General features: G+C 41.2%; 1 protein-coding gene across 7 annotated transcripts in view; it reads left to right on the top strand.

Annotated features, from left to right (window-relative positions):
* Positions 1–15187, top strand: part of shf (Src homology 2 domain containing F) — a 106907-nt gene that overhangs the window by 71424 nt on the left and 20296 nt on the right. For 3 of the 7 annotated variants that reach the window (XM_086174976.1, XM_086174974.1, XM_086174972.1), the window contains exons 3-4: positions 2307–2525; positions 14234–14380. In XM_086174976.1, coding sequence (XP_086031102.1) covers positions 2307–2525; positions 14234–14380 — 366 coding nt within the window. Of the gene's footprint in view, positions 1–2306; positions 2526–3456; positions 3556–14233; positions 14381–15187 lie in introns of all 7 variants that reach the window. The other 4 variants (XM_086174978.1, XM_086174973.1, XM_086174975.1 and 1 more) reach the window with 4 other exon arrangements.

Raw genomic sequence — 15187 nt, 5'->3', positions numbered from 1 at the left:
AGTGATATTTCTGCATTTTTTTTTACAATATCATTATTATTCCTAATAATGATTATAAGAATGCAATATTTATAATTTATTCTATATCAGTACTTATAACCAAACTCGATTTCAACCCTCTGTTTATAAACCTTTACACAAGTATTGCTGTGATATGATGTTATTGTGTTATGACCCGCTTAGAACATTGATGAACATTGATGGATAAAAACCCCTTTTGTCATCTACCTCTAAACAGTCACTTCTGCCAGCAACTTCTGACATTATTTATTTGATGGGATCTCCCATTTTAAATATTGCCACGGAGCTGACCTGAGTAATGGAAGATTCATTCTTGTAGCGGGAAGAAGGGTTGCTGAATTGTTTTCCGTTATTGGTCTTGTATTACGGCGATGCACTTTATGGGCATGCTCTGGCTTTACTTTTAAATGTACTTGACTCATTTTATCACTCATCCGTTAAGATTTTTTTTTTCCCGGTAACGGACACGATGGGGTCACCACTGTGTCACGTACGATGAGGCGGCTCGGCCTTGCCTGAGCAGCAAACCTGGCTGTTTGTTTTGCCTATAAGCACAACGAAACCCTCATTTGTAAGCAGGCGCATTGCATCACATCTATGTTAATGCAGGATCTCGGTCCCTGCTTGTATTGATCTAATCAGCGGATGGTTATCGCGATCCCTCAAGCTTGTCCTGGCCCTGGGAAATCACCTTCTTCATTGTCACGCTACTTACTCTGAAATGCAGCTGGAGGTTCTCTCTCCGGCTCCTTGTCGAGTTGAAGAAAAAAATTTTTAGACCGTCATTCCGGTCTTTTTACGGATTACGGATACAAGACAGCTAAAATGGAAGTGAGGGAGTCCTGTTTGCAGGCCACTCAGACATACATATAGGACCGTCTCAGAAAATTCGAATATCGTGATAAAGTTCTTTATCTTCTGTAATGCAATTAAAAAAGCAAAAAATATTTTCACATGATATTTTAATATTTTGAGATAGGATTTTTGATTTTTCTTAAGGTGTCAGCCATAATCAGCAATATTACAATAATAAAAGGCCAGCAATATTTCAGTTGATTTGTAATGAATCCAGAATGTATAACATCTTTGTTTTTTGTAATTGCATTACAGAAGATAAAGAACTTTATCACAATATTTAAATTTTCTGGGACAGTCCTGTATTTGGAAAGCCCCTTTTTGTTCAAGTCAGAAAAAATAGGGAATTGATCCTTCTGATTAATTGTTTTTAAGGACTGACATTTCTTATCGGGTATTTATCCCTGTATCTTATAAACTATCTATGGAGTGTGAAAGTTATATCATCTTTTGAACCGATCAAGTGTTAACTATAACATTGCACCGTTATTACAGGGCCGACCAACATTGGCCTTTTTGGGTTATTTTTAAAACTAGATGGACCAAATGGATTACGTTTTTTTCAAATTATTTTAACTCCTCATCATCATAATTCACAGCACGTGTCAGAGGTAACATCCGATAGAAGACTATTGTCCAGAATGAAAAGAAAGATGTAGAAGACAGCGGCGAGACCAGCGATGCTGCATGGTTTAGAAAAAGTTATAATGACGAAAAGACAGCAGGCAGAGCTGGAGGTCGCAGAGATGAAGATGCTAAGGTTCTCTTTGGGAGTGACCAGGGGGGGATAGGATCAGGAATGAGTCCATCAGACAGAACATGTTAGATGTTTTGAGATGTTCAGAGAAGCCAGACTGAGACGGTTGGGTCACGTACAGAAGAGGGGAAGTGACTATATTGGTAGACGGATGATGGAATTGGAGCTGCCAGGCAGGAGGTCTGGAGGAAGACCAAAGAGAAGATTTATGGATGTAGTAAGAGAGGATATGAAGGTAGTTGGCATGAGAGAGGAGGATACAGAGAATAGGGTTGGATGGAGAAGGTTGATTGGCTGTGGCGACCCCTCAAGGGAAAAGCCGAAAGAAGAAGTAGAAGATCGGCATCATTCGCCCCAGGTGGGCTTCTGCTGTATCACTGGTACTTCTTATTGTCGCTGTAATGGTGAAAAGAAACTGCGTGATAAGAAAAAAATATTTTAAGATTCATTTTGCTTTTAATGAGGTGCTGGCGAGCTGACTCTGTAAACGCTCAACTGTTTGGTCTTTAAGTTAAACCCCCCTAGGTCGGATCATAAAAATATTGCAGAACGCATAGTCAGTAACATTAATCTGTCATCCTTGGCCAGTGGTTATTACCCCGCCGAACCGCCGACTTCAATAAAGTCTTATTTAAGAGACACATAATTGATGTTTGGCGTTTCTTCCTTGCAGAAATCCGGTCAGGCGGGCGAGGGCCCAAGGAGAGCTCCGTAAAGCAACTTCCCCTGTATGACACGCCGTACGAGCCAGCGGAGAACGGCGGCGACTCGGACCCGGAGCGCTCCCGTTGCCCCAGGGAAAGCCGGCTACCGCAGGATGATGAGCGACCCCCGGAAGAGTACGACCAACCCTGGGAGTGGAAGAAGGAGAGAATTTCCAAAGCCTTTGCAGGTACACTGACAAATATACAGGAGACTCAACTCGGTTTTAAACTTCGGGAAATCGATTCCTCGCATAAACGTATCCCGATAATATGTCGTGCAAAAAGAACACCGTGAACTATTGTAATTTTGCCCATTTGTTAATAGTAGCATGTCTCTTTGCACGTTTCACTTAACTGGTTGGTTGTAAGGCAACATGTATAAATTAGTCCATTCAATTTTCAAATTGAATAGACGTTTTTTTTTTAAACAATATGTAAAAATGGAAATTGAGCCTCTAAGCTCCACAGACAGGCAGTGAATCTTAACTGTGCGCTTCGGTTGAATGATGACTGTTGTATTAACGGTTGCCTTTTCTGAATTTTCCCCCCTTTTAACCCAGTTAAATCTGAACTATTCGCCGCTCTGTTTCACTAACACAGGTGTCTCTTTTTCCAGCTTTAATATGTGATTATTGCCTCTGACAGTATCTGCGCTTCGGCTGCTGCGGCCGCTAGAAAACACACATTCTTTCCCTCGTGTCTTGTAGCCCTCGCAATGTTTATTTGCAGGTGCCCTTTCTACTCTCTGCAGCTTTTAGCCAACTGTTGCCTTTGTAGCTGGTATCTTTCCCACTCGGGGGAGGGAGGGGTGGCATGATTGATTTTGCAAGTGCATGAAGGTGAAAGTAGTCATCGTGGTTTTGAGAGCTTCAGCATGGCTAACACAGCCATAACATCAAACAGGGCTGTTCCTGGAAAGATCTCCGTTCTGAGCACTGAGATGTACCCCCGAATCTTAAAAAATAACATGGAAAAAATCAAATTTTTCTGTTTTTACAGCGAAAAAATCAGCAACCCTTTCCTCCTTTTTTTTTTTTTTTTTTTTTTTTTTAACATCGCCCTTTTTCTCCTTATATACATACATATATATATTTTTTTCTTTTTGTCATCCTTGAACAGCTCTGCTTTGTTATGACTGCATTAGCTACGAGGGCTCAGTAAGTGGCACTGGATCAGTTCCCCAAAGAAGAAAGGACTGCAACTCTAAACCCCTCACAGGTACCAAACTTGAGACAGGGGTGGGGTGTGTTTCTTTTTTTTTTTTCTGTATCGACGCATGATGACTTTTGGACGCTGCCGCTTGAACTAGAGCGAAGTTGATATCCAAGTGAGCCGATATGATCAGCTGGCCGTGGCTACCGCTGTTGGATTATGCGGGAAGTCCTTTCGAATGAAAACAAGAATCCGGTAACACTGTATCTGTTACATGTGAGCTTGTACTTAGATCCCCTACTGCGCCACCTTTTGCATGTAAAGGTATTTAGATTTTTTCAAGTTAAGGAAAATGCATTCAGGTTTCTGTTTCCCATCAGCAGTTTGATTTTAATATTCCCGCGGCAGCTGATCTTGATCTTTTAAACTCGTGAGAATCCAACAGCTTCCAAGAATCCGGATCTTAACGTCCACGCAATGTGACATTTTAAAACCGCTTTGCTATACAACTTTAAGTTTGACCTAAGAGAAAATATATGCTGTACATGTTGAATGTGTTGTCTATTCAACACTACTACTCACACTACACAATCAATCAGTTATTGTAGTCACAACTGTGTTTTTATATTTATAGCCATTTTTGGATATGATTTATTCAGCAAGTTAAGTCTTTTGGGTCGCAGTGTAAATTTTTTAATACTTGAGTCCAGAAGTCAGGAAGTCAAAAATAATCCCATTCAAATTTAGTTGATTTGAATGACATGACCCAGATGCTTAATTTTACTGTGGAGACGTTCCTTTCATTGGACAGGGTGGAAACTGCCGAGAAGATGAGAGTAATGCAGTTTTTATTGAAATATATATTTCCTGCTACTTGAAGGAGCTGTAGGCCAGGCTAGTGCTGACCCATACAAATATCGTGTGGGTCTTACCTGAAGCTTCTGTGCTCCGTCCCTGGAGCCAGCTATGTTCTTTATCATCATAAAGTAATGCTTATATGAAGGAATGAAAAAAAATATATAAAAAAAACAGCTTTATCTTGTTCAAGATTGTCAATGTCAATATACTTGAGAATGAAAAGTAATAACAGCGGGGTGACTAAGCCCTTTATGACTTTTATGATTTCTTTTTTTTTTTTTATCTCAGCCAAATGGGAAGCTTTTGAAAATGCAGGAGGTCCAAAGGCTAACTGCTATGTGGTATAATTTGTTTTTACACTTGGAGGAATAATTGAGCTTGTACACATGTAAATCTGATCTCACCAGATGAAGGGATTTGAAAATAATGCGACATTTGCATCTACATTTCATTATACGCTGAACTCTTTTTTCATAAATTTGTTGTGTTTTCTTATTGATTTTTTTTTTTTTTTAATCTCCTGCTCATACTTCTATTCATGCTGAATACACTGATGCATTTACATGCTATTTCAATAAGACTAATTTTATTAGAAATAGCAGGAATGAAAGATTATTAAACCCTGGCATATTTGATGGGCAGATAGGTAGGAGACAATGATCACAATATTTCACGCTGAAATAGAGAACATATGTTGCATTCGACTAAAATGATGATAAATTGCTATTAGAATTGTCCATATAGGGCAGCAGACAGTGAAAATTGCAAAACAGTGTATCCAAGGAAACATGGAGGTAATGCTTTTTTTGAGCGTACTAGCAGGGTTCCACATTCCTAGCTTGTGGTATTTCTGATTTAATTATGATCGCGGTTGCAACAGCACGCTATAATCATTAATTGAACATCAACATCCCATAATCCATGTTGCAGCCGTAGGCAATATAATTTTCCAAATCAAAGAAAACCCCCGACCTTGCTCTATTAAGCTGGTGTGTGACTAAGGAACAGACACTCATTCTTACAGAGATAATGGCTGATTCTCAACCCTGCAAAGCATTTGGAAGGTATCACATATCGCATATTGATATATTACAAAAACCATTTCTGCTTGAATTAAGATAGAATCAAAACCTAGTATTAATAGAATAAATGTCAGCATACATTGACAAGTCACTGTCAGTCCTTGGTTTCACTTTCAGGGAAAAACTGACAAATGCAGATGCCAATATCTGACACCTACTGGCGTGTTTTCATGGCAGAGCTAATTTCTACACATGACGTTGAAGCAAGCAGCCACCCCAGATGTCAGCATAATGTCAGGGAGACATCAAGCAGACATTTGTTAAGTTAATAATAAATTAAGTGCAAATTGATGTTTAAACCGAGTATTGACCTTGTTACAAAAAAAAAAAAAAAGATCAAGGTCAACTGTCAAAGTCTTAGCTATCAGTTTGTCTCCGTCGAGATACTGATGTAATAACAGGGCGTTGACGTACAACAACACTGTGACAGACATTTACTTTTGTATGTAAATATATTCATGATATTCACATCAGGGGCTGCGGTGCTCATGCTTCAACCACAATGGGTATATACATGCTATATTATATTGTATGCCGTTGCCATTGTAGTTTTGAAAAACCTCTTGTCCACCAATGAAACTGTCTGACGACATATCGGTCACCTCCAGTTTCTCCATGCTCATGGAGCTGCAGGTTGCAAATGATTAGAAAACAATTAGGACGTCCAGGTGATAGATTTCTTTGGGTCATTTTACTATTAATATTATTTAGGAGGAAGACGAGAGGTTGAACCAGCAGCAACAGGTGACAGAACGGTAACGGTATGGCTGAATCGGGAATTGGGTCTCTTAAGAGTGTGTGTGTGTTGGTATGTGTGTGTGTGTGTGTGTGTGTGTGTGTGTGTGCATGTCTTTTTTCCGGTATTGCATGGTCACAATCTCATGAATATCATTTGTGGAGAGGAAGAAAAAAAAAAGACCCAAGGGAGTGTTTGATGCATACTTGCAGGTAATGAGAGAACCGCCTCTCTCTTCACTCAAAGGTTATATGTCAGCACTTCAAAAAGGTTAAAATTATCTTAATTTTTTTTTAATATCTGTGCACCATTTATGTGTTAAACGATTATAATATATTTTATGGGGTTTGGGCAAAACTTAATGTGTGTATATAGTTTTTTTTCTTCCAGAATTACCTTTTAATTCATGTTCCTTATCTTCATTTGTGAACAACACATGCAGGAGTCTTGCTAGCAGTCACGTTGATCCGCCCCGGCGAGTGATTAGTCAAATACGGGACGCTGCATTCTTAATGACTTTGCTTCTCTGCCTCATTATTTTTCTGTCAAGCAGCACTCAGAAGAGTTTGTATAGGACATTATTTACCAAAGCATCCTGCTTTCAACCCCTCATTTACAGAGAGCCTCCCGTTTTTGATGATGTTTAATTTTCGTCGGATGTCAGCGTCAATTGGAAAATGGAGAACAGAATATTGTTTTTCTGTAGTTTCTCCAAAAGAAGGCTGCACTTCAAACATAGCTTGGTACCGCACAGCTCCATTTTTATATTATTATTATTTTAAAGGCAGAAATAATTTCTTCCTTTCTGGGGAAACAAAAAATAATAAAAAGGGTGAAACATTCCTAACAACTAAGCCGTCGTGCATTTGCAGGTATGAGAGTTTACCAGTTTTGGATCCGAAAATGAAGGGACTTTATGAGATTTTTCACAGGCTTGTGCACCTTTTTATTTTTGATTGTGCACCAAAGGGTTCTGATCACTGTCACCAGCTTACCCGTGGTGTCGAAAAAATTTCCACGGCTTGGAATAGACACGCATGTCTTTATGACTACTGAAAGTCCCATATTTACCATTGCACTCATGACTGAAGTGTCATAACATTTGATGCAGAATGAATGTAGACCATATTATATTTACATACTTTCAGGTAAGTGCAAAAAAATAAATAAAAAAAATAAAAAAATTATGGGTGCACAACCTGAAACCAAATTGTAAATAATCCCATAAAATGGGGGGGAGACATGATTTAAGAATCGTGTGCTTTTAATTGCACAAAAAAAAGAAGCTGCGGACGTGAAAACCTTATAAAAAATTCAGTGACGAACTTATTCTCGCTGCCCCCTTCATCCTTCTGGACATGACTGAAGCTGTAGCACCCGGCTTAAATGCACCTGTTGTTTGACTAGTTTAGAATGTTGTTGCAGTTACATTTATTGTCTTTCAATCTCCAAGTGCGTCAGTTTTTAGTATGTCATCCCATGCAATCCTATGCCATCCTATGTCGTCCTATGTCATCCTAGGATCTGTGTGTGGCACATCCAGGGACACCGCCAGGCATTTTGGGCTCCATGTAAAGAAGTCTTACAGGGCCCTTTTACGCAAAAAAAATGCAAAGAGATGGGGTGTTGTTTCCAAAACCTTAAAAGATAGTGTTATGAGAACTTTATAAATGAAATATATTATGAATTTTATATAATATATTGCTATGTAATTCTATATCTGTATAGCAGTTTTATTAGGGGCCTCTCTGTCAGGCTTGGGCCCCTAGAATCCTTCTCCTTATCCCTCCCTTTTTTCTTTTTCGGCAGCCCTGGGGACATCAGACAAGTTGTGACCTGCAACCGTGATACAACGCCACAACTCAATGGCCGTTTTTTGTTTTATACTCCCACGTGGCTGAGTGTAATGTGTCTCGAAAGGCAATCATAGCGAAATGATTACTCTGTCTAAACCCCTTATTGCTGCATTTTTCTCTCTTAACCGCTCATGTTACAAAACATGGGAAAAGGGGACTCAAACAACCTGGGATGAATTTAAGTATTTATGCCCTGAAATAGTGTATTTTCTCTCAAAAATTGAAGTTTTAAGTAAAATCAGCAGGTTAGACTTGAAATATATTGATAAATCAAACCGTTTAAAGTAGTACAAATCGCACCTCTATATTTCTATTCCAGCTGTAACGTCAAATTGTAACTATCCAAAAGAGATAGCGTCGTCAAAAAGTAAATAAATAAATAAGAATCCACACTATTTCTGGACTGTGAGATGAGGTGAAAAGGAAATTAAAGAAATAGAGGTCATTGGTGCTCACTTCCTCCCACCATGCTATAACACAATAATGCAATCTGCATGAAAGATTTGTCTTCATTAATGATAGAGGACAGAGAGCAGACTAATTCTTTCTGCAGAGGCTTTTCTTTTTTTTTTTTTTTTTCCCGGAGCCGTCCCTATCACTGTCTGCGCCCTCACCCCTTCACTTGGTCTACTGTTATTATTCACTGTTGGGCTATCTACTGACAGGTATGCAGTGGAATGTAAATTTCCTGGCTTGTTAGGGGTGTTGGAAGTCTGTGTACTTGTGGTTTGCTTAATCACTCATCCTTGCCGTAACCCTTCTTTCCAAGACGTGCGCACACACAAACACACACTTGCCACAAACACTTTCCTTTGGCCCTCCTGACTGCTGAGTATTTGATGAATGAGATTGGAAGTGAAGAGTGAGGAAGATGGATTAGTATTTGACCGAAGGTAGAAAGCGGCGTTGGAGAGCGAGTGAAAGCGCGATCGCGTTTCTATCCGCGCCGTGCCTCCTTCTTTGACTATGTATAAGGGTGCACTGAATTACACACCCGGACATGAACACGCCACCGTTGGAAATCTGATTCCCATCACAGCAGGAGTGGGATTGAGAGCCATTGTCACTTAATCTCCTCGCCCTCTGTTATGGGCTTGTAACTCCTTTCACTCGGCTTCTGGCCGGCGGGGTGTCTCGCATTTAACACGAGAGATAAGAAGAAGTCACTGTTGCTCGCTCTCTTAAGGTGAGCGCCGGCCCCGTGGGGTTTTAATGAATCTCCATCGGCTTAATGACCCCAAAATCCGAGCCGCGCGTCGAACGTCCTAAAATAAATAATTGATTCACTTAAGTTCTTCGCCGGGGTTAAGACCAGCTGTTTCGGGGGGTGCGATGAATCCCTTTTCTACGCTTGGCTGATCCGGTTTCCCCCAACACTGTCTGTTACCGCACATTCTTGTCCTCCCGGCCTCCTCCGCGGCGCTGCCCTGATAACCTTCCTGACAGAATTCTTTCATGAGCCTCAAATGTGCACCCCCGTCTTTCACTGAGCGCCGCCGCCGCTCTTATCTCCACTCACACACATTGGCCACACACAACAGCGGCGTAACCTTCCTCGCGAACGCTCCGCAGCCCCCTTTTGGAAGCCCCTGCTTCTGCCGGTCAGCCGTAGCTAAATCATCTTTCCTTTCTCTCGCATTAGAGAAGCGGGGAAGAAAAAAGGCCTTCCTGTCAACTCATCTCCGTTTCCATTTTCCGCCGCGCTTTCGCTTTCGATATCGGACATTCAAAACAGATCCCGCGCTTTGTAAGAGAGCCGGCCCGCATAATGTGACGTTTAACAGTACGGGGAGAATTATGGGGGTGGCATTTCGGATTCCCTCGGAGCGTCGCGCAGTTGTTATCGGCAGCGATTTGGACGGTCTTCAAAAGCGGCCGCGTTTGCAACTCCTCCGCTCATAATTTGAGGCATAAACATCACAATCTTCCAGGTTGTTTTGAATATGCATGCAATTAGGCGACCAAATTAAGCAGAACTAAATTAAATGGCATTGGTGGAAACAAGCGTGGCCGGTGATTTATGGTGCGGCGCTGTTTACATTGATGAAGTGCCACAAGCTAATGAAAAGCCTGGGTAAACAAATACCTGGTCTTAAAAATAGATCCGCGTCTGAGGGGGAACCAAGGGACGGTACACAGAGATAAATGAGCGACCGTTGTCCGTTGTTAAAACCCCCCTCCTGTTCTTTTGATGAGCCGCGCTGTCGTCGTAGCTGTGAAACAAAAAAAAAAAAAATCTGAATAGCCGCGGGGTTTACAGCAGCGAAGCGCGCTGAATGTCCGCTGCCAGATTGGGGATGCAGCAGCGTCCACTCCAGGCAACAGCCTGCCATCAACCGCCATTTCCAGATAAAGCTGGACATGCAAATGACACCGCGAGCTGCTCTGTAATTTTCCCGTCATTTTTCTCTTTTCTGCATCGGGGTCCTCGCATAGATAACTGTACATTAACTTGATTAATGGAATCTATGCTTTTGCAGACTATTTAATTACCCCTTTGTCCTCCACCAGCCAGATGTGATCATTAGGTTTGAAGATTATGCTAATAATCACGCTATTGATCCAAACATAGCCGTGATGAAGATCAAATCATTTTTGATATATGTACATCCTCCCTCATGTTTGCCCGGATAGTCTTTTCATGATCTTTTCTCAAAACACCAGACCTGCTGCTAATGATTACATTCATCACAATCCTCAAATTCTAGCACAGAATATCAGCACGCAGGATGAAATTGTATTCTAGTATACTAATCTTTCAATTGTAACATCATTAAATCAAATGTGTCACTGATTACAGCAGGTTTTTTTTTTACACTGGAGGGAACAAAAAAAAAAAAAATATATATATATATATATATATATATATACATATACAGGACTGTCTCAGAAAATTAGAATATTGTGATAAAGTTCTTTATCTCCTGTAATGCAATTACAAAAAAAAAATGTCATACATTCTGGATTCATTACAAATCAACTGAAATATTGCAAGCCTTTTATTAGTTTAATATTGGTGATTATGGCTTACATCTTAATAAAACTCAAAAATCCTATCTCAAAATATTAGAGTATCATGAAAAAGTTATTTTTGTTTTTTTTAATTGCATTACAGAAGAAGATAAAGAACTTCCTGTATATATCTATATATATATATATAGATATATACATATATTTATATAGAACGACAGAGAGCGAGACGGATGGATGGATGGATGGATGGATGGATGGATGGATGGATGGATGGATGGATGGATGGATGGATGGATGGATAGATAGATAGATAGATAGATAGATAGATAGATAGATAGATAGATAGATAGATAGATAGATAGATAGATAGATAGATAGATAGATAGATAGATAGATAGATAGATAGATGGATAGATGGATAGATGGATAGATCGATCATATGACCCTGGTCCCTGAGGCAGAGCAGTGCGTCACTGGCAACAGGCACGGTTCTACAACAGCCTGCTACTGAATAAGCTAATGAAAATAGATGGATGGCCTATAAAGGAAAAGAAAAGTATATAAATGTGTGTATCCCACCCTCTCCGCCCAGCTCATAGCTCTTGATAATGCAGTTTGCTTCTGCGATCTGTCGATGACAACAAAAGCAACAAGGTGTGAAAAAAAAAGGGTGAGACAGTGAGGGAAAAACTCGTTTTATCACCTAAGCAGCTGGAGGGCAGGCATACCGTCTATCACAATATGCACGGTGTGGGTTTATTTATGTGTGTTATTGATTTGTTATATTAAAAAAAAGAACTCTTGCCATATGCCTCACTGAATAAAACATTGCTTATATCTACAATTAATTGGACCAAAATGAGGAATTTTAAAAAACGCATTTATCTGCTTTAACTGCTCATAATAACTTTAATTCTGTGAGTAGCATTATCTTAAAAAAAATGGAAAATAAATTAAAAAAAAAAAAATTATTCTTACAACATTGTGCCTTTCTTTCCTGCAATGGCCCTACGATGGACGCACCAAGAGGATTATGGGAATTTTAGTGATTTTAATCTGCTTGAAAATACACGCGTTCCATTCGAAAACGGTCTAAAAATTAAAAAAAAAAAAGAAAATGGTTATTGAATTAGTCAAACATAGTTTCCACGCTAATCGCTATATTTTTTAGCTGCGAAAAAGCATGCAAATTTGAGCCGCACTTGTCCTATCATGTTCTTTTCCTCACAGAGGGCTGCGGGGGTGCCGGCAGCTGTCTGCACCCAAAACAATTACACAGTAATCTGCGATGTGAAATGAGTATTAGACTTTTAATCTCCTAGGAATACCGTCCCCGACTTCACACTGAAGTGGAGGAAGTCATATTATCTTCCAGAGTTTCTGACCTTCTCAATCCATTCCCCCAACCCTCCCGCTGCAACGCGAATCAACTCTTTCCCCTCAGGATGGATGGCAGCTCGTTCCTCCTCCCGGCCACCTCTCTCTAGATTAGCCCCCTGACACTGCAGGCTCGGCTATTTAATTGCTTGTCGGATTGAATATTCTCCTGTTTCCCCGTTCGTCCAGCTTGCAGATATTGCTTCTCATTAGCATGTCCTGTACGGCGCTTCCACAATTCCCTGACAGAGGAGAAGATGGACAACTCTGTAACTTCATGCTCGCCCTATCGGAGAAAAGAAGGCTTATACCATCGGATCGAGATAGAGGCGCAATTATTATGCATTACGCCGTGTTTTTTTTTCCATGTTAACAGCCAAAGCTGCGTTTACTCTCTTTAGATGAAGAGCAATTGTCCCGCCTAATAACGCGATTCTTTGACAAAACAATTGCTCTTGAACCTTAAAATAGCTGTTTAACATCAGGGCTTCTCTGCAATATATCTTTCCCGGGAAAACGTATTACAGTGAAAAATACGTGTCACGATAACCAGAGGGGAAAAGTGAAAACGCAAATTATTCAGAGAATGTCCTCACCAATCCAGCGCCGTATCCTCGCTCATCCCTGCGTTTTTCCTCTACTGATTCCTGAGTCAGATAAGGCTCCCGCTGACCTTGACTGAAGTGACAGATGATGTGCAGCGCAGCTGTCATATCGATGATTTTGGGGGACTCTGACGGAGGGAAATCGAAGGCCACCGCTGGAAGCTTGTTATCTAGTTAAGATTCATTTCCCCTGAAATCTATTTTTGTGACATCCAATATCCTCTTGTTTTGGTGCAAGGGTTTTTGGGGGAAATTTGGCTGACATGAGGGTCATGCAGATTTTGATGCTAACTCGTTTTTTATTCGGCAATTAGGAATTAAGTCGAGCAGAGGAGTTTCATAACTTGGGCGTAGGTGAAGAAATTATGCAACGGCGGATCTCTTAGTCATACTTCCAAAACCTGAGTTTCAGCCTCCCTGTCGTAAAACATACAAATTTGGAATTAAAATAACATTTAAAAAAAAAATCTCCGGCAAGAGAGCTATACCGATATGACTGAATTTGCATGTCTGTCTTTTCTTTAACACGCCTCCGTCTGTCACTTGCCGCCAGAACAAATGCACGCGGTTTAGCCGGTCTGAACTCGTCATGTCCGGATCTCTACGTCGTCTTTGTTCGGGTAAACAGCGTCGCTTTGGGGCGCCGAAGTCGGCTTAGAAATGCTCGCATATAACCTCCTTGGTTTCTTCATTTCAGACCCAGCGCAGAGGATAATAGTGCATACATGAGTATGTGGAGATATTTGATAGTTGGCTTTTGTAAACCGCGGTATTGTATTAATTGGGACGGTGCATTCGGTTCTGTGATACGCCGCGAAACCCGCGGCCCATTGTGAAGATCGTTGAGGCCGAGCCAACGGCGAGGGTGGCGCTCTCGAAACGCCCGGCTTTTTCCGAGAAGTGATGAGGTTCGCTGATATATCCTGACCGTGGACTGTAATCAACCCCGCTCGGGATCCTGTGTTGAACCTGTTTCGCTCCTGAAGACTAACGTTCCCTTTCTTTGAATCCTGTCGCTTTCCCTCCTTTTCCAGCCCGCAGCTGCCGCCGATTCTCCAGTCACGATAACCGACCCTCTTCCCTCAATGCCGGCGTCTTCTATCCTTACCGATCTCTCACCCAGTCTCCTATTTCTCTTTTTATTTCCTGGTTGTGTGTCTTCACCTCCTTATTTTTTTTTGTTGTACATTTGTGCCTTTTGTTGCCGCCTCTCCTCGGTCCCGTCCCTCCTGTGGCGTCTTGGGGCAACACTTGCAGTAGAGATTAAAGTGATCAAGGACCTTCCGTGGCCCCCGCCGGTCGGGCAGCTCAACACCAGCCCTCCCCCGTTGGAGGAGCTGGAGTCCCCTTCCCAGACAGCTGAGCCCTCGCCCGGACAGACAACCTGTGACCAGCACCACCAGGGTGGGTGTGGGTGTTCACATCGTCCAACGTCTTCCCCATCATTACCATCCATCCATTCATCTGTGCGTCTGTTCACTTGCCCATCCATCTGTCCGTCCATCCATCCATCCATCCATCCATCCATCCATCCATCCATCCATCTGTCCATCCGTCCATCCATTCATCCGTCAATCCATCCAATTTAAATAAGAAAGTGTTTGTGTTAAAAAAAAAGTGACTTTTTTAACAGACATCTGTTTGGTGCATCAGCCTTATTGAAACTGAAGGTCATCATCTCTTTGTAATCAGTCACCTTCGATGAGTAGAACACATTTGCATTGTCCTCTTAAACCCTGCGCTGTACATGACACACACACACACACACACACACACACACGCACAGATGCACTGCTATCAAACGGTAACTTACATTCTCAGCAGTGTCCATTTTTGCCAGAAAGCCGTGGAGCGTAATCGTGGAAATAACATTTCAAGTCCAGTTTCTGCTGGAGTTTTGTAAACCTTCTGGCTAAAAAATTGTCAAAATAATTCTTATTCTGCGAAACAGACTTGCTAGACTCTGTTATATCTTGGCGATTATATGTCCTGCCAGAGGACCGTCTGTCCGTGTACCATAATGCCTGACAACTGCTGCTTGCTATATTTCTCTTAAAGCATAACAGACCAAACATCGTCTGTAATTGCAGAAATAGCTCAAAATTGTCATCCGATAATTTAAAGGAGCAGTAATTACTCACCGGGAGAAATTTAAAACTTTAAAAGCGCTGCCAAATGTGACACGGAGTATTAGCCAAATAACGGATGCAC

The sequence above is a fragment of the Fistularia commersonii genome, chromosome 27 (assembly GCF_037954325.1).
Source record: "Fistularia commersonii isolate RoL2024-O1a breed Wild chromosome 27, RoL_Fcom_v1.0, whole genome shotgun sequence".
Classification (NCBI taxonomy): domain Eukaryota; kingdom Metazoa; phylum Chordata; class Actinopteri; order Syngnathiformes; family Fistulariidae; genus Fistularia; species Fistularia commersonii.
The sequence above is the reverse complement of the archived record's forward strand: the minus strand, read 5'-3'. Positions and strand labels throughout refer to the sequence as shown.